General features: G+C 39.5%; 1 protein-coding gene across 9 annotated transcripts in view; it reads right to left on the bottom strand.

The window, feature by feature from the left end:
* Positions 1-15791: 15791 nt before the first annotated feature.
* The window catches only part of LOC134542000 (transmembrane protein 209), a 29121-nt gene continuing 22715 nt past the window's right edge, over positions 15792-22197 (bottom strand). For all 9 annotated transcript variants that reach the window (XM_063385789.1, XM_063385780.1, XM_063385783.1 and 6 more), the window contains exons 9-11: positions 22002-22099; positions 20780-20989; positions 15792-16219 (exon numbers count right to left, since the gene is read on the bottom strand). In XM_063385789.1, the coding sequence (XP_063241859.1) occupies positions 16091-16219; positions 20780-20989; positions 22002-22099 (437 nt within the window). In that variant the 3' untranslated portion in view covers positions 15792-16090. The remainder of the gene's footprint in view (positions 16220-20779; positions 20990-22001; positions 22100-22197) is intronic.

The raw sequence follows: 22197 nt of genomic DNA, 5'->3' as shown, positions 1-22197 counted from the left end.
GCCAAACTGAACTGATCGGTGTGCGGGCTTAGGCATATCATGGATATAAATATTGAATAAAACCGGCCCCAATATGCTGCCTTGTGGGACTCCAGCTTTAATTATTTTTAAATCGGACTGTGCTCCTTCTGTCGTGACTCTAAACGATCGATTTTCTAAATACGAGGCCAGTAATTTAATATAGTAATCGGGGAAGCCAGTTTTATATAATTTATGAATTAAGCCTTCATGAAGTACTCTATCTAAGGCTTTTTCTATGTCCAAAAACGCTGCGAGATTATAGCTATTCTGATTTAACGCAGTTATTATTTGTTCTGTCATACGGACCAGTTGATGCGTTGTTGAATGGGCGCTGCGAAAACCAAATTGTTCGTCCAGCAGTACGTTATTTTCTTTAATGTGAGCATTTAGTCGCTGCAGAATTATGCATTCGGCTACTTTTGATAATGTACTCAGCAGACTAATGGGCCTATAATTTTGGGGCAGTGTCTTGTCTTTTCCGAATTTATGAAAAAATATCACATTCGCTTCTTTCCACTGCGATGGAAAATACTGTAGTTTAAGTATTCCATTTATTAATTGAGCTAGGTATTCCAAAATTTCGTCAGGCAGTTTCTTAAGGACTACTGCCTGAATGCCATCGTTTCCCGGTGCCTTACGTGGTTTCATACGCCTGATAGCCTGTTTAACTTCCTGATATTGATTTAAGTAAGGTTTTGAAGTTAAAGGCTGATTAAGTTTAATTGTAAGGTCTCTGTATATTACGGCATTAAATTGCGGATCACAGGGTTCGATATTAGGTTGAAAGGCTAATTCAAGGGTATTCGCGACGGCTTGTGCCTTGTCTGTCGGTGTAAAAGCGAACCCAGTGGGAGTTTGTAGCGGAGGTATTTTATCTATCTTATGGAGGAACCGCTTTGTCATACTCCAGGTGCTACCATCTTGCACCTGTAGCTGAGAGACTTTCGTCTCCCATTGGCTGCTCCTCCATAGAGTTATTTCATCGGAAATCATCTTCTGTAATTCATTAATTCGCGCTTTAATGTCGCGCTGCCTACGACGAGTATATTCGCGCCTTAATCTATTTTTCTGAGAAATTAAATCCCTAATATACACCGGCAGTACATCTTGCTTAAATCAAACCACCTTTTCTGGAATGCATGAATTAATTGCAGTTTGAATTTTAACTGTAAGTTCAGTGACTGCTGATTCGATGTTATCTTTCGTTTCGAAGTTGGCAGCATCGGCTGCAGGCAAATTATCGACTAAATACGTCTGAAAGCCTCTCCAGTCAGCTTTCTTGTAGTCTTTAATTTTTCTCGGAGGACTGATGTCAGTGTCCACGTCATCGAATAGTAGATGTACTGGAAAGTGGTCAGACGACATTTCGTGAAAAACTCTGAGTTCGAATCCCGTTTGAACTCTCTTATTTAATGCAATATCTAAAATATCGGGGTTGTGCCTTAGTACTCCGCTATCGTGCGTGGGCTCTGAGGGAGCATGTACTTACTTGATAATTTTTGTTAGACTCGTGTCTTTGCAGCAGTAGGGCATTGGCTGTATTGCTCCGACAGTTCCAGTCTTTATGCTTGGCATTAATATCGCCGACTGCTAGAAATGTGGGAGCTGAGCCATATAAGATGTCCAGCTCGTTTTCAGTTAGTGACCTGCCCGGTGGTGCATACATCTAAATAAGCACTATTTGTTGTTTATTGACTTTAGAAGTAATTTCAACAGCTTCTAATTTATTAAATTCAGGTAAATGAAATTCACTATGTTGTATACTTCCGTGGATTAGTAGGGCAATCCCTCCACTTCTGGTATCACGGTCGTGCCTATAAATAGTGAAATTTAAGATAGTTAGACGATATGTTGGAATTAAGTGTGTTTCGTTTATCGCTGCGATTCTAATATTATGTTTAATTAAATGATCGGTAAATTCGATTATTTTATTTCTAATTCCTCGTGCATTCCAGTAAAGGATGGTACTTAATCTACTGTCTACGGGAGTAATATTAATGGCAGAACCTAAATTAAGGGTGTGCGGCATTAAAGCTGGCCGCTAATGCTGTCACGAAGCCCGTGGTGGCTTTTATTTTGTCCTCTATTGACTTGGACGGATTACACCAAATAGCCATTAAAATGCACATTGGTTCCAGGACGTGTGCCAGGTTAGGGTCCTGTGTAATGGCATCCGATTGGCCTACGAGCTTCAGAAAGTCGCTCGCGTCCATCGCTGGCTTCTCCGCGGGATTTAGCTGCGGTGAAGCAGTTGGCAATAGTAGGGAGTTGGGGCTAAAGGGCTCGCGATGAGGGAATTGGATAGTTTTGCTGACCGTCCGACTGCCCTTACTGGCGACAGGCAACAAGTGCTGTGTCCTCTTCCTGAGTGTTTCCTGACGCGCCATCTTGCGGATACACTGTTTAAATTAATTATTCGTAGCTCTGGATGCGTAGATGCTGTGGTAATGGGTTAAGCAATGACGGATGAACTAATTTCTCTAAGTGCCGACAGCCATTGACAGGCGACAGGCGACCTGAAGCTATAGTTTCTCCGGAGTAAGGCCCATGCCTCAGCTCGCGGATAATTAACGTAATTAAAACATTTAATGTCCACACATGCGCTAAATACATGTCACTTAGATTTAGAATACAACTTAGTCTTAAGTTTCAGCTGGCTGGCAGCTGGGGGGAAACGACTATATCGCCCCAAAAAAAACCAGTGCCCCTAAACAACACAAGCGGACACAACATTCCAAGCGCCCAACCCCGCATGGTAGACTCTTTCTACTCTGACCAGCTCTTCTTCCTGAACCATCCTTCTGTTTCCTGTAACCAACCTGCTCGTAATTAATGCATGAAATTTTGCATCCCGCATGATAGTGCCCAGGGTTTTCCCTCTGTCTATGGAGGTTTTACCTGGGCCCAACTTATCGAGTTATAGTCTAGAGTTAAAAAGGGAGTTAGTCATGGCGCCAATCGCAGCCATGGCTGGCCAATCCCCAATCAAGCACACGATGCATGCTCCCTTGTCTGCATGGCTTAAACCCAGCATTAATAGGCGTAAAGGCTTCGGCCTGGGACGTACCTAGAGTCTTCCCTAACCCAGACCCTCCCAAACAAAATACACTTAGTTTTAGTTAGGTTAGGAAAAAAATGGTTGTCTGTAAAGTCTGTTTACGGACGATAGTTTAACGTGACGTCATAACAAAACATTGATGAAATGTTTGATCCAGAAGAAAATGAAATATCATATTCGGCCTGAGACTGAGCCGTAATAGGTTTTAGCAACCAAACCAGTTAGGCATTAAAAATATTGTATTCTTTGAGGAAGAATTTTTTTAAATTATTTATTATATTATTAATTCTAATATTAATTCTATTAATTCTATTAATTCTATTTAATTTAATTTTTAATTCTATATTTTGTATGATAAAATCTACCTATGCATATTTTTATGAATAAAATTGAATCATTTTTATTGAATTATCACTATTTTGTATGGATACAAAGGAGTGAAATGAAATGTACAATTTAATTAATAAATTTACATTTATTTGCATTCATTAATTCAAAATAATATATTTATTACTTTTGAAATGTTGCGTGTGCCGTATTTATTTTTACAAGTAGGCCCCTACAAAAAAAAATTCGCAACTGCCGGGATTCGAACCGACAACCTTTAAAATGGAAATTAGCGTGGCTAACCACAAGGCCACAAGACCATATTTGAAAGATAATAGTTGTAGGTGTTATATAAACATTTATAAAAATTTTGTTCTTAGTAGGGGAATAATATTATTTCGGTTTTTAAACACGATTTTATAACAAATACGCATCCCAAATACACCAAACTTATTTATAATGTGTTACAATATTTTTTAAAACATTGTGCAAAAGATCCCGGGTGTAATTTGAATTATTATGTATAACTGTAAAACACCATTGTTGGTTCAAAACGTATTTGAATATTCAACATTTTTTTTAAATAACCGTACCGACGAAAATATAATTGAAAAGTCAAATCGATTGTTGTTCCAATCAAGTGGAAGAGAGATGCCACGCATGCGTACAATGAGCAAACAGGACACATCCGTAGTGGGACATCCGTAGTGGGACATTTTTTCGTGCGTGCAGCCGGCGTTCATCGATTTATTAGACGTTGTCACGTCAAAAAAAAATCAGTTGGCAATATTGTTGGTGAGTCAGTCTGCAACGGGCTGGCTTGTTGTTTCCCAGGCACGACTTTCATGGAATCACTGGGGGCAGGGGTGGAGTTGGGTGGCGCCTTAGTACCTGGCTGATCCGTCACCTGACCTTGCGCCCGGCCTTTACCGTTTTTTGTGCCCCGAATGGTGTTTCTTCGGGGGCCTCTGGGGCAGGGGCTGGCCTCTAGGCCTGGGTGGGTTTGCCAATACAGAGTATTCCAGTTCATGCATATCGCTCAACACTGAATATTGGTTAGGGTTCTGCCATTGCGAGGGGGGGGGGGGGAAGGGTAGCTCGTGGCTCGCCACGACTGCCTTGGGGGCTGGGGGCAGTAGCCTGAGGGGCCGGCTTGTTGTGGGGGCGGGCGGACTTGAGCCGCGGCTGCTACTCGCTTGTTTTCGCGCACTGCGCGTTTGGACTGCAGCTCTCTGTCTTTCCGCTCCTGTTGCGGGAGGTGACGCCAGTTCTCCCTCTTGTAGGCCACGCAGCCTCTGTAATTGGCGCAATGCGGGCCTTCACATCGCGCGCACTTTGCCTTCGTCCTGTCACCTCCCTGGGGGCAAACCTCGGTTTTGTGCCCTTGGCTGCACCATCGGCACACAGGGGAGGCTCTGCAGCCTTTTGCGGGGTGGCCAAACCTCTGACAGTTGCCACATTGGAGGGGGCCTTTGGGGTGTCGATAGTCCTCAACACGAATGCTGAGGCCTCCGAATGACTTCAGGTCGTAAATATTTCTGGATTTACGGCCTTCGGGAGCTCTAAAACTAACTTATTTATAGGTTGCCTGGTCTGCCTGTTGTACAGAAACCAGAAGTTCTGCACTGGAAGCCCCATTGCGGCGAACTCAGCCTGAATGAATTGTTTGTCGGTGCTGCTATGCACTCGACAAAACACAAACTTGTTCGGGATCTCGTCCCGTTGCAGCAGCACAGAGTGTTACACTCCGGCCTGCTCCAGTGCACGCACTGCCCTGTGGTACTCCTCCACAGTGGCAGTGTGAATCATGAGCTGGTCAATGCCGCGACTGCCGCATGACCAGCGCTCCTGCAGTGCTGCATCCAGCACTGTTTTAATGGCCGGGTAGCTGTGGCCAGAGTCCACGAATACGTACAGGGGTTTCACCTGCATTTTCTTTGCCTGAGGGGCAGGGTTTGGCGGGGCAGGGCTCGAACCTACGGACGTGTTGGCGGCCGTTTGACTGGCCGAGTTGTTTGCCCTTCTGACGGGCTGCTTGCGAAGTCGCTCGGCCTGCTGCCTGGCGATTGTGGGGTTCTTCAGTGGGGGGCGCAGTCTTTCATCCTTTACTCCCGTTTTTTTTTTTTTTTTGGGACGACTGTAGTGAAGCCGTCGTCACTAGACATTTCAGTTTCGTCGTCGCTCGGCAGGGGCACATCGATGCACTCCTGCATCACCTACTCGTCACTTAACTAGTCAGTCATGTCGCTAGTGTACACCCTACAACGCACTAACACCCACTGACCACGCACCCGGGAATAAGCCGGGTTTGTGGCTAGGCTGTAGGGTTAGCTACAACCCGGGTTGTTTTGTGCGCTTACACTTCCTAGAAAAACCTGGGAATACCACCTGGCCTGTCTGCGAGTAAACAGGCTGTTACTGGAATCTCGCAGCTCCGCTTGACGCGTCCGTCCTCGGCCAAGGCTCGAAGCAATTTTTAAATTTTTTCCCTAACCTAACTAAAACTTAGTGTATTTTGGAGGGGTCCGGGTTAGGGAGGGACCTAGGTGCGTCTCAGGCCGAAGCCTATACGCCTAGTCATGCTGGGATTAGCCATGCAAGGAGAGGGTCGCATGCATCATGTGCTAGGAGGGGATTGGCCAGCCATGGCAGCGATTGGCGCCATGACTAACTCCCCTCACTCTTAAATCTAGACTATAACTAGAGATAGGTAGGGCCCAGGTAAAACCTGCATAGACACAGGGAAAAACCCTGGGCACATTCATGCGGGATGCAAATTGGCATGCATTACGTATAGGAATTTACAGGAGATAGAGGATGGTCTGGATGAAGTGTTGGACAGAGTAGAAAAGAGTCTACCATGCGGGGGTTGGGCACTTGGACTCGTGGTCCGCTTTTCTAGTTGTCCAGTGCTGGATTTAATGACCAGGGACGCAAGCGCCCCTGGTGGTGAGTGGTTGCACTGACCACTCACTCCGCCGCCAGTCAGCACCTAAAAACTAAGAAACTAAAACAGAAAAAAGATAAATGACTTACAAACTAGGCATTTCGTTACGAAATATGCAAACACCCAACTCAGGGATGGACGTGCAGTGCTTAAGATAAAACTAAAATAAGAACTAAAAATAATTTTTATTTTTTTATTTTATTTTTATTTTTATTTTTAGATTTTTTTATTATTATTTTAGAAATATATATTTGGATGACTATTACTTAGTATCTAGGACTTATTACTATTTTACAAATCTCTAATATCTACTACTATACTACTAGTTAAATATAGAGGAACTGTCGGTGTATAAAGTTACAGGTGAATTAAGTCAAGACCTATTCGCATTCTAGCATTTGTTGCAAGCTTGTAATTCAAAATCCCATGTCTTTCAGAAACACAACCGGCACTGGAGGTGAAGCCTGCCAGGCGGGTCATGCCCATCGGACATAGGGAGTCAGCCCTAACAGCACAGGCAGTGGAACTCCCGGGAGCCAAACCTACACCTGCGTGCTTCGGACCATTTTGAATTAGCTAATTATTCATTAATGTCTATAATTTAAGTTTCAACTCGCGGGAGACTGATTGGCCGATCGCTCAGCCAGCCACAGCACACTACGGAGGTCTGTGAGCCAAGATTGAATTTGGCATTTTATATTTTCCATGCAACTCTGGATCTTGTTCGCCCAGTGCTTATGGCACATTTATCATAGAATTTTTGCGCAGTTCGGAAATAATAATGTTTTAAAAGTTCGAGTTTGAGCTCTCTGTGCATAGCCCTTACGGGGCAATACACAGGCGCATCTGTCGCAATACGAATACTCTTATTCTGAATTCTCTGTAGCTTGATTAAGTGAGATTCCGCTGCTGTTTCCCACACCGGCGCTGCATACGTGATTATTGGTTTTATTAGTGCGTTATAAATTATTATTCCGTTCTTAACAGAGCTACCTAAACGTCTGCTCATGACGGGGTAGAGGGCCATTAGCCTAGTGAAAGCAGTTTTTCTTTTCGCCTCTATGTGATCGCGCCATAGTAGTTTCCTATCCATGTGCACGCCTAAATATTTAACAACATTTTTGTGAGGAATTTGCTCATTGAAAAGTGTTAGTCGTGGTCTATCTTCGAGTGGCGGGAGATGTTTACGCGTAAAAACTATAGCTTTTGATTTAGTAGTGTTTACCTTAATTCGCCATTTTGTGCACCACTGTTCTATTGAATTTAACGCGGTTTTCAATCTGTCTGCTGCGAGTTCTAGAATACTAGATCTGCTAAACAATACCGTATCGTCCGCGTAGCAGCCAAACTGAACTGATCGGTGTGCGGGCTTAGGCATATCATGGATATAAATATTGAATAAAACCGGCCCCAAAATGCTGCCTTGTGGGACTCCTGCTTTAATTATTTTTAAATCGGACTGTGCTCCTTCTGTCGTGACTCTAAACGATCGATTTTCTAAATACGAGGCCAGTAATTTAATATAACAATCGGGAAAGCCAGTTTTATATAATTTATAAATAAAGCCTTCATGAAGTACTCTATCAAAGGCTTTTTCTATGTCCAAAAACGCTGCGAGATTATAGCTATTCTGATTGAACGCAGTTATTATTTGTTCTGTCAAACGGACCAGTTGATGCGTTGTGAATGCGCGCTGCGAAAACCAAATTGTTAGTCGGGCAGTACGTTATTTTCTTTAATGTGAGCATTTAGTCGCTGCAGAATTATGCATTCGGCTACTTTTGACAATGTACTCAGCAGACTAATGGGCCTATAATTTTCGGGCAGTGTCTTATATTTTCCGGATTTATGAAAAACTATCACATTCGCTTCTTTCCACTGCAATGGAAAATACTGTAGTTTAAGTATTCCATTTATTAATTGAGCTAGGTATTCCAAAATTTCGTCGGGCAGTTTCTTAAGGACTACTGCCTGAATGCCATCGTTTCCCGGTGCCTTACGTGGTTTCATACGCCTGATAGCCTGTTTAACTTCCTGATATTGAGTTAAGTAAGGTTTTGAAGTTAAAGGCTGATTAAGTTTAATTGTAAGGTCTCTGTATATTCCGGCATTAAATTGCGGGTCACAGGGTTCGATATTAGGTTGAAAGGCTAATTCAAGGGTATTCGCGAAGGCTTGTGCCTTGTCTGTCGGTGTAAAAGCGAACCCAGTGCGAGTTTGTAGCGGAGGTATTTTATCTATCTTATGAAGGAATCGCTTTGTCATACTCCAGGTGCTACCATCTTGCACCTGTAGCTGAGAGACTTTCGTCTCCCATTGGCTGCTCCTCCATAGAGTTATTTCATCGGAAATTACTTTCTGTAATTCATTAATTCTCGCTTTAATGTCGCGCTGCCTACGACGAGTATATTCGCGCCTTAATCTAATTTTCTGAGAAATTAAATCCCTAATATACACCGGCAGTACATCTTGCTTAAATCTAACCACCTTTTCTGGGATTCACGAGTTAATTGCAGTTTGAATTTTAACTGTAAGTTCAGTGACTGCTGATTCGATGTTATCTTTCGTTTCGAAGTTGGCAGCATCGGCTGCAGGCAAATTATCGACTAAATACGTCTGAAAGCCTCTCCAGTCAGCTTTCTTGTAGTCTTTAATTTTTCTCGGAGGACTGATGTCAGTGTCCACGTCATCGAATAGTAGATGTACTGGAAAGTGGTCAGACGACATTTCGTGAAAAACTCTGAGTTCGAATCCCGTTTGAACTCTCTTATTTAATGCAATATCTAAAATATCGGGGTTGTGCCTTAGTACTCCGCTATCGTGCGTGGGCTCTGAGGGAGCATGTACTTACTTGATAATTTTTGTTAGACTCGTGTCTTTGCAGCAGTAGGGCATTGGCTGTATTGCTCCGACAGTTCCAGTCTTTATGCTTGGCATTAATATCGCCGACTGCTAGAAATGTGGGAGCTGAGCCATATAAGATGTCCAGCTCGTTTTCAGTTAGTGACCTGCCCGGTGGTGCATACATCTAAATAAGCACTATTTGTTGTTTATTGACTTTAGAAGTAATTTCAACAGCTTCTAATTTATTAAATTCAGGTAAATGAAATTCACTATGTTGTATACTTCCGTGGATTAGTAGGGCAATCCCTCCACTTCTGGTATCACGGTCGTGCCTATAAATAGTGAAATTTAAGATAGTTAGACGATATGTTGGAATTAAGTGTGTTTCGTTTATCGCTGCGATTCTACTATTATGTTTAATTAAATGATCGGTAAATTCGATTATTTTATTTCTAATTCCTCGTGCATTCCAGTAAAGGATGGTACTTAATCTACTGTCTACGGGGGTAGTATTAATGGCAGAACCTAAATTAAGGGTGTGCGGCATTAAAGCTGGCCGCTAATGCTGTCACGAAGCCCGTGGTGGCTTTTATTTTGTCCTCTATTGACTTGGACGGATTACACCAAATAGCCATTAAAATGCACATTGGTTCCAGGACGTGTGCCAGGTTAGGGTTCTGTGCAATGGCATCCGATTGGCCCACGAGCTTCAGAAAGTCACTCGCGCCCATCGCTGGATTCTCCAAGGGTTTTAACTGCGGTGAAGCAGTTGGCAATTCTGTTGGTGAGTCTGTCTGCAACTCCCCCGGTAGTTCCGATTTTTTTTTTTTTTTCCCTAGCCTAAGTTAATTCTAAGTGTGTAGGGGAGGGTCCAGGTTAGGGGAGGACCTAAGTGTGTCTCAGCCCGAAGCCTATACACTCTACCATGCGGGTTTTTAACCATGCAGGACAAGGGCGCGTGCATCGTGTGCTATTGGGGTTTACTGGCCAGCCATGGCTGCGATTGGCGCCATGACTGACGCCCCATTGGTCGCCTAGCTTAAAGCTAGCTAATGTGACCCAGGTAAAACCTGCATAGACACAGGGGAAACCCTGGGCCGGTTCATGCGGGGATCAAATAACATGCATTACGCAAGCAGGTAACTACTGGACAAGAGGAAGAAGGGTCCAGGTAAGAAGAGTTGGAGGGGCTGAAAAATCAACCTTGGTGGAGTTGGGTGCTTGGGCCTTGCGGCCCGCATTTAAAGTTGGGAGCTCCTGGGTTATTATTAGCCAGGGGCGCATGCGCCCCCAGGGGCGGGCGACTTCACGTCAGCCCAGCCACAGCTGCCCAGGCAGCCACAGTTAAGACAGAAGTGGGCAGACGAGCCAGTAAACCAGCTCGAACTGCTGGCTTTCGGAGCGAAAGGCAGCCTAACATTGCGCCATCTTCATCTTCCTTCTTCCAGTCAACAGCCAACGACCTTTCAAGCCAGGGTGGGGGTAAGTCGTTCAGGCGAATGAAGTATCTTGCGAGTCGGACCCTCTTGCCCCCCAAATTCCCGGGTCGGTTGAAGGTCGCGCCGCCCAGGCTACCACTGGCTCCAACAGGGTCCCAACTTGAAGGCGCCGCCATCTCTTCCTTCAGAATTCCGATGCTGTTCATTTCCATTGCGCGCGCGGCAGTCCACAGCTCCGCAAGTTCCAGCCCGCAGTTCGTCTACACTTCGCATTTTTTCAGCACATCGAGCTCCCCTGCGGTGCCTTCGCCGACGAAGCTGCTTTCTGCCGCGCGCCGAGCTACATTCAGGCTACTTTTCTCCCCGACAGCCGTGATAACGACTCCACAGGCCGGCCAGTGGTCCGCGGACTGCTATTGGTTATTCACAGCCACCCCAGCGAAATTGCAACTCTCGAGCTGGGCTCCCGTATCCGCCACCCGCGGGACGCGGTCGGTAGCAGTTGGCGCTGCTAGGCCGCCCCCAGCACGCACACAAATCCCACACGCACTGCCAGCCTTCGGTTACCCAATAGGGCGCAGGGAACTCCCAGCCAACAGCCCGCGAGAGAGATGCGCACGCCCCGAGAGACGACCACCGACCCCGGTAGTTCCGGACGAAGCCCGCGAAGCCGGGCGGAGTCGAAGCGGCCCGAGCGGCCCCGATGCATTGCCGTCCGGCGCGCAGGACTCGAACATTGCGCGCCCCTGTGCTGCGGGTGGTATCCAACAGAAGGGCAGGGGCGCTGTCTGGTAATCTTATAGTTACGCAGTGCGAAACTGCGTAACACTTTTCTTGGCAAAGTGTACTATAAGATACATATTATTATTTTATTGTTATTCCTATGAATAACCTATGTATCGCAACTCTTGGCGTTGTATATGTCAGGATACACATTAGAAGATGAATCTACACGGTTCTGCCATCTGTAGTGTCATGTTGCAACTACGTGAACCTTCTTCAAAACAGTCAAGTGGACAAAATGTCTGCCTACATAGTGTAAGTATTTAAATTTAATATATATTCCTTTCATATAATAAGTGTTTTTGTTTACAGGGATGTTTTGTAAAGAAAAGTTTTTTGATGTCTGCATAGTTAGTAATAGTTATTGATGTATTATAATAATTATTTATTGATTTATTTTTTATGTATCTCTGGAGATACATTGCCATGAAAAGCTAACAGTAAATATAGTTTTGTTTTTGTCATAAATGAGATGTGCACTAATATACACATTGCTGAGAACTGCACAAGTGATAATAACATCATTCTTTCAAACTTTGTTATCTAAAAAAATATTTTATGAATTAAGATGTTATATATAGTTTGAGCTGCCTATTGGTTGAACATATTACCAAATGTTAGGCATCAAGGCAAGGTGAAATTTTTATTATAACAGAGAGCAATTAAAGTGAAGTGCATTTTTTCACTTTGAAGGTTGTGTTGTAAATACCATGCATATATAAAAAAGTAATAATAAAAATTTTGTTCTAGAAGGGCCAGCAAACCAGATCCCGAGGAGAGATGATGGTGATGCTGGCCTTATTACCAAAGCCTGGAGCAGATTCAGAGGTAGAGGATGAGAAAGATGAGGACGATTCACCTGTCAACAATTCAGAAGATGAACAAGATGTAATTCCACTCCGAAATTTTGATTTTGTAATGAATGATACTTTACCCCAAGTCGACGTTTTAGAAGCTTTTGTTCATGGCTCCACTGACAATGATCAAAATATTGTTTTTATTGATCAACGTATTCCTTTTGCTTCCAATGAAGTGCAAGTTATATCGGATGATACAACAGAAAACTTACCACATTCACCTGGTGGAACACATCGACAGGCTAGTACTTATGCAATAACTTTGGCAGGTCAAGAACACCAACGTAGGAATGTCTGCAGTCGCACTCGGCAAGCCACGCTGAGATTGTGACGAGGAATGACAAAGCTTTGAAAAAAGATGGTAAAGGGAGTTTTCAACAACTAGTGGATGATGAACACTGGTTAGTTCTTGTGAAATGGTGTGATAATAGGAGTGTCATATTAGGCATTTCATAAACTGATGCTCATCCAGTGGGAATTGTAAAACGTTATAGTAAAGAACTGGGTCGGAAAATAGACGTAAGTTGCCCTAAAATTGTAAAATATTACAACATGCACATGGGTGGTGTTGATCTCTCTGACATGTTGGTTGCTCTGTATAGAACAGGGTTCAGAACACATCGCTGGTACATGGCTATATTCTCTCAGCTATTAGATATATGTGTCAATAATAGGTGGCTTATGTACAGAAGGGAATAAGCTCTCACAGATGGGGGAAACAAAACCAAGGCACTCTCTCTGAAGGAATTTAGGTTATCAATAATTCAAGGCCTTCAACACAAAACAAAGAAACGGGGCCGTCCTTCTTCAGAAGAGCTTGTAAAACCTAGCAAGCAGATTCATAGACCTGTAATTCCCAGACAAATTGATGAAGTACGGAATGATGGAGTAGGTCACATTCCTTTACATAATTTGAAGGGTAGATGCAGATACTACAAAAGGCCAGTCTACAGTTTTCTGTACAAAGTGTAATCTCAGATTGTGTTTTACTGAGAAGAAGAATTGTTTTTGTCATACCATACACAATGATGTGCTCCCATGTCAGTGTAACTTTTGACTAAGGGATGTAAGATTTTACAAGAATGGGTGTTACATATTAAAAATTAGGTATTTAGTTTTTGTGTGTATCAAAAATGTTTTATGTAACTAGGTTATGCTTGGTAAAATCAACTTATGTAAATTTTCTTGTTGTATACTAATTTCTTATAAATGTTACATGTTATTTTCATATTTATGAACCAGACATGGGTGACATAACTGATAAAATAACTAACAGTTTTATCATTTGAAGTGTTTTAGGTGACTGTGCGGTATGTGGCAATGTACATACTTAATAAAATAGATGTAATTTATGCTGTTTCTGGCAATGTATCTCAAAAGATACAACTTATTAAATTCTTACCAAATGTGTAATTAATTTGTGTTTTAATGAAAATCACATATTAATGGCCATTTGTAAACAAAAATTGTAAAAAATAATTTTTAAATTCCATTTTATAGTTTTGCCAAGAAAAGGGGATAAGGAATTTATGTATGCATTGATTTAAAATCCAATACCAAACATTTCAGATGAGCATTCTGGCAAGTGAAGTAAAAAAAAAAAAGAAAATTTTTAAAAATAATAATTTGCTAACAATGTGTACTTGCCAATTTAAGTTTATTGTGATGTGAATTATGTTTTGCTGGAAATGCTAACTAGAAACCAAGGTTTATTGATTCTGTATAAAGAAACAGCAATAATCTCAATGTTGTGAACAAAACAACACATGAACACTTGCTAGAAATGTTAATCAAGCAATGTTGGAATTTGATCATTAATAAATGGTGTACATATTTTGAAAATATTTATAATCATGATTCAAAAGTAATGGCTTGTTCGAATACATTGTTAAAACTTATAATGTATTGTATGATAAGACTAGCTGCAATATCCGGCGTTGCCCGGGCTGAACACAGGGTGTAGTTAGTAATTGTCTTCTTAATTTGAATGTCAAGTGTGAAAATTAATTTATATCACTTTCAGATCCCAACAGACATTGTTCTGCCAGTTTATAGTTATTTACCTAGTCTGTATGTAATTTAGACTTTATAAAGCAATATAGAAAAAAGCTGAAAAATAAAAGATTACTAATATTGAAAAGATTTGATTATCTAGCTAATGCTTGGCCTGCATTGCAATGCCTCATTCAGTTTTGTTTTGTAATATGTTTGAAGTAGTTCCACATATACAAATCATCTATCCATCTCTCTATATATATTTATCTCTATCTACATCTATGTATCTCTCTATCTCTATTAATCTCTTTACATCTACATATATACTTCCCACTATCTCTATATCTTCTCTATATGTCTCTATAAAGCTCTATACATCTATAGGTATATCTCTTTATCTAACCCATTTCATTCTCTATACCTTGCTCTATCTCAACTTATCTCTCTGTCTCTATCTCACTCTATTATATTATATCACTCTATTATATTATATCACTCTATCTCTGTCTCTCTTTTATATTTAGATAAATTGTGTCATGCGTGCGCACTTATACAACAAAAACAGACAAAGTGCCGCTATATAAAATGAAATAAACACATTTTTCGACACGATTCGTGCTCCAACTATTGAAAAATAGTTATACCATCTCAGTAACCTTTATGGGCATGCGCATAACAAATAACCAAAATTTCATCGCAATCGGATGAATGGTATAGGAATGCATACGGCACAAACAAACGAAAATTAAAGACATGACAATCGGATGAATGGTATAGGAACGCATACGGCACAAACAAACAAAAATTAAAGACATAAACGCATCAAACGATGGTGCGTTTAAAATTCAAGGCAACTCTATCTATTGACGAAGTTAAGAACAAAACTGTTATAAGCGCCTTTATTTTGCTAGCCGCAGCGAGCTCCACTAAGCGGACTGGTCTCACCAAGGAGAAAAATATTAATTTGCCAGACCTTACTATGTGTATGATCGTGTGTCAGACATAGAGAAATGACACTCACTCACTATTTGTATGTCTATGACCTATGATTTTTTCTGTTATAAAATGAAATTATCACTTTTTCACTCCCTTAGGGATGGAATTTCATATTAATATGGGGTCTATGTGTTAATCCAGGTTATAACCTAGCTGTAGGCCAAATTTCATTCAAATCCATTCAGTAGTTTTTACGTGAAAGAGTAACAAACATCCATCCATCCATACTTACAAACTTTCACATTTATATTAGTAGGATGTTAACATTTCACAATTCTATGATATTTTTTGTGACACTTTTCACTCTTTGTGCACATTTTTTTCCAAGACTAATTTGCTGACTATACGCTTACTCTGTGCTAAACAAATTCGTTCAAGTGTTGGGTGATGACAGATTGAAGCATGAAATCTTCCTATCAAATTATCATCAGTGGTGTAATTTCCATTACTTTTCCAGGATTTCAAGTAAAAAACCCTGACTTTCCAGAATGTGGACAACCTGTGAAACTAAGTGAAAAATAAACTTTTGATGGCATTAAAAAATATTTATTTTCACATGCACATAGTACATAGCAGTATAGACCATAGTACACTTGAACGGATATCTAAAATAAACAAAGTACAATCAGAACATAAGACACCATTCTATACAATCAACATCAAAATAAAGTAGTTAAAAAAAAAAACTACAGTAATTGTGGGTAAAATCAAAATACTTCATGTTATAATGGGTACTGTTCATCCTCAGACTGAAGAGATGATTGTCAAGAATATGAACACATGCTGGTGTTTACAGTCTGTCATTGTCGGTGTTGGTGACCATCTAGCTGCCTATTATCCACAGCATGTTGATGCCCGACGGCCCCAGGTTGACACGCCCCAGCATGCCGTGCTCCTGGGTGCTGACCAGGTGGAGGAACAAGAGGATGGTGTGCAGGAAGTTGTTGTGGCCCTTCAACACACATTGGCATAGCAGGCCACACTTCTCCTTCCAGCTGTCATAATCAACATATTGACACTTACATTACAGTGTTTGTTTAACAATAAATACTACACACTGTGTGTGTGTGTGTGTGTGTGTGTGTGTGAGAGAGAGAGAGAGAGAAAGAGAAAGAGAAAGAGAGAGAGAAAGAGAGAGAAAGAGAGAGAAAGAGAGAGAAAGAGAGAGAAAGAGAGAGAAAGAGAGAGAGAGAGAGAGAGAAAGAAAGAGAAAGAGAGAGAGAGAGAAAGAGAGAGAAAGAAAGAGAGAGAGAAAGAGAGAAAGTTAAAGAGAGAGAGAGAAAAAGAGAGAAAGTTAAAGAGAGAGAGAAAAAGAGAGAAAGAGAAAGAGAGAGAAAGAGAAAGAGAGAGAGAAAGAGAAAGAGAGAGAGAAAGAGAGAGAGAGAAAGAGAGAGAGAGAAAGAGAGAGAGAAAGAGAGAGAGAAAGAGAGAGAGAAAGAGAGAGAGAAAGAGAGAGAGAAAGAGAGAGAGAAAGAGAGAGAGAGAAAGAGAGAGAGAGAGAGAAAGAGAGAGAGAGAGAAAGAGAAAGAAAGAGAGAGAAAGAGAGATAAAGAGAGAAAGAGAGAGAGAGAGAGCGTGCACGCGCATATTTAGTGTATAAGTATTAAACTAATTTGTTTTAACATTTACAGATAAAGTTTGCAGGTAGCTAAACTTATGTATTCAGCAACAGTTACTTTTCTTGGACTTAATTTGAAAGAAACTGTATATATATTTTTATCTTGTTTTAGAAATGTTTGAATGCTGATGTATATAATGATAAAAGTATTTAATAAAAACAACTTTGTAAAGAATGATTTAAATTAGGCTACATACTTGAGTTTTCAGAACATAATGGTGGTGTTTGCTTATTGTTGGTAAAGAAGTTAAAGATTACACATTTCCGACTCTCAGCACTTAAATCTACACCCTGGTTTCCCAACTAGAGGGTCGCGATCAAATGCCGTCAAGTTTCATTTACCCTGATATTAAAAGTTTGTTAATGAACACACAGCAAAATGTTTCCCACTATAAATAGCTGTTTTATAAAAATCTTGATTTTTGGACTCAGTTTGAAATAATTGTCTAAAATTATATGTTTGTAATGTAGGTCTATTTGAATTAATGTCTATAATTGTTTTTCAGAGATGTGTTACAAATAAACTGTATTTTATTTTTTTTACTAAATTTCAAAAATAACCATAGTTAACTAACTAAAAGATTAAGTAGGCCTAGTGCCAAGTGGTACGCAGTTGTTAAAATGTTAGGAACCCCTGCTGTACACCTCTTTGCATGGTCTACATTTATAGCAATGAACTTTAATTTCATTTCAAAAATATAAATCCCTGTTTATACATTTATAACGAACACAACAAATATTTGGCCTAGCCAAACCTATGAACTATGTCTAGTTTTCATATTGATGGCTTAGAATGAAAACCTTGTATCTCATAAAATGCAAATTTTACAGCAGAGATAAAAACCCGTGCTACTGATATACGTGGTTTCATTTTTTCCTGATAGAAAGCAGTAGGATGCACATTTTATTTCTTTCAGCCAAACATTTTGTGAGATACGAGGTTTTCCAGCCAAAAACATAAAAAACGTATTTTCGTCCAAAAATTGATATATGAGGTTTTCATTCTAAGCCATCGATATATTTTTTTTCTGTACCAAAAAAACTGATTCAGTTAAGCTTTTTTCACGTGATAAACTACAAACAAATTTTCATCATAAAGACATCATGAAAAATTGAAGACTTGAAAACTAGAAATTAATTTTGCTGTAACCTCAAACACCAGTACAGACAGACATTAATCCATGATATTTAAAACAAATACTTACAAGATTTAATTCAATTATAATGTTTGGAATATTTATTTTAACATTTTACAAATGATAGCACACACACAAAGATATGACGTGTTGCATTCCTGCTAACATTCCGTTTTCATTTTGGTCCTGTTTATTTACCAACTTACCCTCTTGTACTGCAACATGTTTGTTTTGACAGTTTAATTATTTATTATTATTTACGATTTATTTTATTTTGTTTGCTCTATGTATAATATTATTTATTTTCAGAAACTGCAATATTTTGTTATGTATGTCTATGGAAAAGTGATTCTTTGGATTTTTACCGGACTATTTGAACGAGGTATTGTTGATACCCCTCTAAGGACTAATGGACTTGGAAACTGTAAACGGTAAAATTGACGCCGTAATTTTATTATGTAAATTATTATTTTAATATTTATGTATTTAAATTATAAGTGAAATTTTGTTATCCGCGCAATTGTTGCGTTCGGAGTTTACGTTTTCGGTAAGAAATTAAGTAACAGAATTGGTCCTTTTGGCCAATCACGGGCCACCATTTAAAAGTTGAGTCTTACTGGTTTATTTGAGAAATTAGTAAGAAAGAGAGTTCTTAATGGCCAGCTGAATGAGCGGCAACTTCGTGACGTCGGCGATTTTAAATCCTGAAAATTAGCTATTTAGCATCAGGCATCCCGGATAGAGGATGATAATTATGAACCATTAGGGAGTTCAGAATATTTAAACAGGATTTATCTAAAAAGATAAATAATATAGGAGTGATTAACGTGAGTAATAAAAGTGCCCAGATTTTTGTGTCTCAATCTTATGCACGAATCACGCAACTCCCGTTTTTATGTCGCATCGTCGCCGAAACTTAATGTAAACATTGATTTTCTGAATGAAATTGACTTTATAGATGATTTAAATAATACTTGGACATAAATTTTACGAATTTACACATTAATTAACAGACTCAGTGGTCCTATAGATGAGAGGCTCTGAGCTCTGCCGATGACTTTTGAACCTAACTAGCCGAGGTAAATTGATTTTAAGTTCCCTAAAAACATTAATTAAAAACTGTGTAGTGCCAACGAACCCAAATAAAGACTTTTGAAAATATTTTAAGTGTGCGCAACATAACTCCTGGTAATTGAACTTTTATTGAATTCCTATGATGTCAATGTTAAGTTAGGTTGTTGTTTGAATATGAATAGCAATTAAATTAAATATATTAATAAGATTGAAATCTTTTAAATCATTTTTACATTGGGAATAAAATAATTCTATATTTAATATTCAAAGTGTTGTGTTATGTCATTTGTATTTTCACCTATCCCAGTGTATATTTATGTATGTTGGTAACCAATCAAGTGACACCTAGCTGTGACCCACATGATATCAACACTACCATTGGAGGTCCACACAATTAAGAAATAAAATTTATTACACATTTTTTATTCAGCCCAACGTTTTAGTGTGTGGGGCCTTAAGTAGCAGGCAAAAAGGTCTCGCACACTCTTTTATCGCATAATCATTGCACCCATATTTTAGGGCGTTAAAATTTGGATAAAAAAATCTCTTGCGTTAACGTCGCATGATGTTTTTGGTCCTGCTATTAGATGCCGAGCGTTCTGTGTAGGTATCTTTTCCGTATAAAACGAGGTATTTTAAATAAAAAATATAATATGTATTTATTCAGAAATTACCGCGTACTTACGTAAATAATGAAAATACGAAGCTGTTTGAAGTGTAAATTTTCTTTTGAAGACTTTTTAAACGTTATAATCTTTATCTGTTCGTCTGCGTCTCCGCGGTGTATCGCTTACAAAAATGTAGGCAGCGCTCGTTGCAATTATTACTGTTTGGTTATGATGCTTCCTGTATAGAGCACACACACGTAGTCAAATATCGATATCTCGCCGATTGCATGCAATGCGCGCTCTCTATCCGGTACCAAGTTAACTACATTTAATATCCCGCACTCTCCTGGTGTTTACTACGGTAGTTACGCGTTCGTTCGGCTTGCATTTGTATTACAGATTTTGTTTTTCAATTTAAAGTTGATAAAGGTTTTTGTTGCATGACTTATTACATTAAATTGTTTGACGTGCTCTTTTATACTTCACTCTTTAAATAAACATACTTTCCATGAATGGGTTTTGTTTTAAGAATACTTATCTAACAAAAAAAATTTTTCCGCATAATCGTTGCACCCATACTTTTCAAATTTGATTTTAGAATAAAATGTGCGACGATCATGCGAGAAAACACAGTAAGCTACAGTGGATGTGTTGATTTCATAAGAATGTCAATTTTACATGTTAATATGAATATATTGATGGATTGGAAATGACAACATTAAAAGTTGGTGAAAAATTAATCACTTGGAACCACAAGAAACAAAATAAACGTGCATGTAAATATTCACGATTTTTATTTCTGATATTCGACCTTTGAATGCAAATAGTTTATTACTTGTTATTCATAACCATTCGGGTTTACGAATATTCACACACTCCTAGTCAAATGCATAAAAAACCTTTGCAAGTAAAACTACTAACTGATACTTGCGTGGAAAACAATTCATCCCCGTGTCTGCAATAGCATTCAAGAGGTTACAAGTATAAAACCACATTGTTCTTGTAAATCAAGATAACACTTTAAAGGGATGATTCAATGCACTAAATGTTTTTGGAATAATGTTAACAAAGCTTACCTTGCCAACATCAAACGTTTCGCTTCCTGACACCACCACGTAATGAGGTGGATTGATTTGGGTCTGATATATGATCGGCACATTCTTGTTTTTGGGAGGCTTGTCTGGCACCTTCACAAAGTGCTGGGAAGTGAACGGGCGACCATCTGGATTCTGAGGCACTGGCGGGAGCTGCGAGTCCAAGTACGTGGCCAACAGATGCATCACAATCTGCAACAATTACATTTACATTTTCACTACCTATGTTCAGTACAGACACCACCTTACAAGTATAAACTGCATGCAAAAAAAATATACAAAGTAGCTAAAGGTGCTGTTACACGGAACGCCGAACAGGTTTAAGTAAACATTTATACAAACGCGAAAGTGTACGGTTACATGGCAGTTGGTATAAAGTGTGTTCAACTCCAAAACCGATTGTCTTCTGTCATCCCTGTTAGAGAACTACCATCAGCATTAATTTTAAACAATAAAAGATCTATTTGTTCATCTTTTATAAAGCAGTCAGTAAAATATTACACAAACTTGTGCAAGAAACATTCCCTGTCTTACGTTCTCCACAAAGGACTGTTTATACACTCAACAGCCAATCAGAGGCTCGTGTAAAAGAGATGTCTTTCTGAACTGCTTTGCCAACCTGTTGAATGAGAAATGGCCTTGAACGAAAACATTTTCAGACTGTGTATCCGTACGCAAAATTTGAACATGTTTACCTGAAGTAGTTCAGAGTTACGTGTAACCGCACCCAAGTCACGCATATTTTATGGTATTAGTATATGGGCAATATCACAAAAATAAGGAGATTTTGGTGCTATTGGTTTGATTTCAATTTTTATTTTTAATCTCTAAATACACTTAGTGGTGTGTTTTCACACAAATACGACAAAATTATATTTTTTACTAAAATGGTATGATTTTTGACCAATTACATGTTGCATTTTCAAAACAAAATAATTTTTAAAAACTACAATAACACATTTTCTGTGTTACGTCAATTTTATAGCAAATTAAAACATAATCTTGTCCCTACTAATCAACTTAATGTTAAAAACTTTAACTAGTCTGTGCCCAAATGCACCTCGGGAAAGGCTACTACTGGGAAAATTGTGAATTCACAAACCATAAAAATTTAAATATATATTAAGACTGAAATATTGACATAAAATCACTGTCAGTCTAATTAACCGCTAGGAATCAAATAACCAGACAAAGATATACTTGCAGCAGAGTCTGTTGGAAGGTGATCCTCCCATGGCTTTCCGTTCAAAGTTCCGCCTCCATTCCACTTGAACTCGCTCATGCATCCGCCTTTCGCAAGTTCTGAAAGTCAAGATTGTGGGCTGCATTAATTTGTGAAATAGTTTAACAATACCTGATGCAAAGAGATAATTTAGTACTACACTGGGATAAAAAAAAAC

Source organism: Bacillus rossius (genome assembly GCF_032445375.1).
Source record: "Bacillus rossius redtenbacheri isolate Brsri chromosome 4 unlocalized genomic scaffold, Brsri_v3 Brsri_v3_scf4_2, whole genome shotgun sequence".
NCBI lineage: Eukaryota > Metazoa > Arthropoda > Insecta > Phasmatodea > Bacillidae > Bacillus > Bacillus rossius.
Note: the sequence above shows the minus strand (reverse complement) of the source record. Positions and strands in the feature narration are given on the sequence as shown.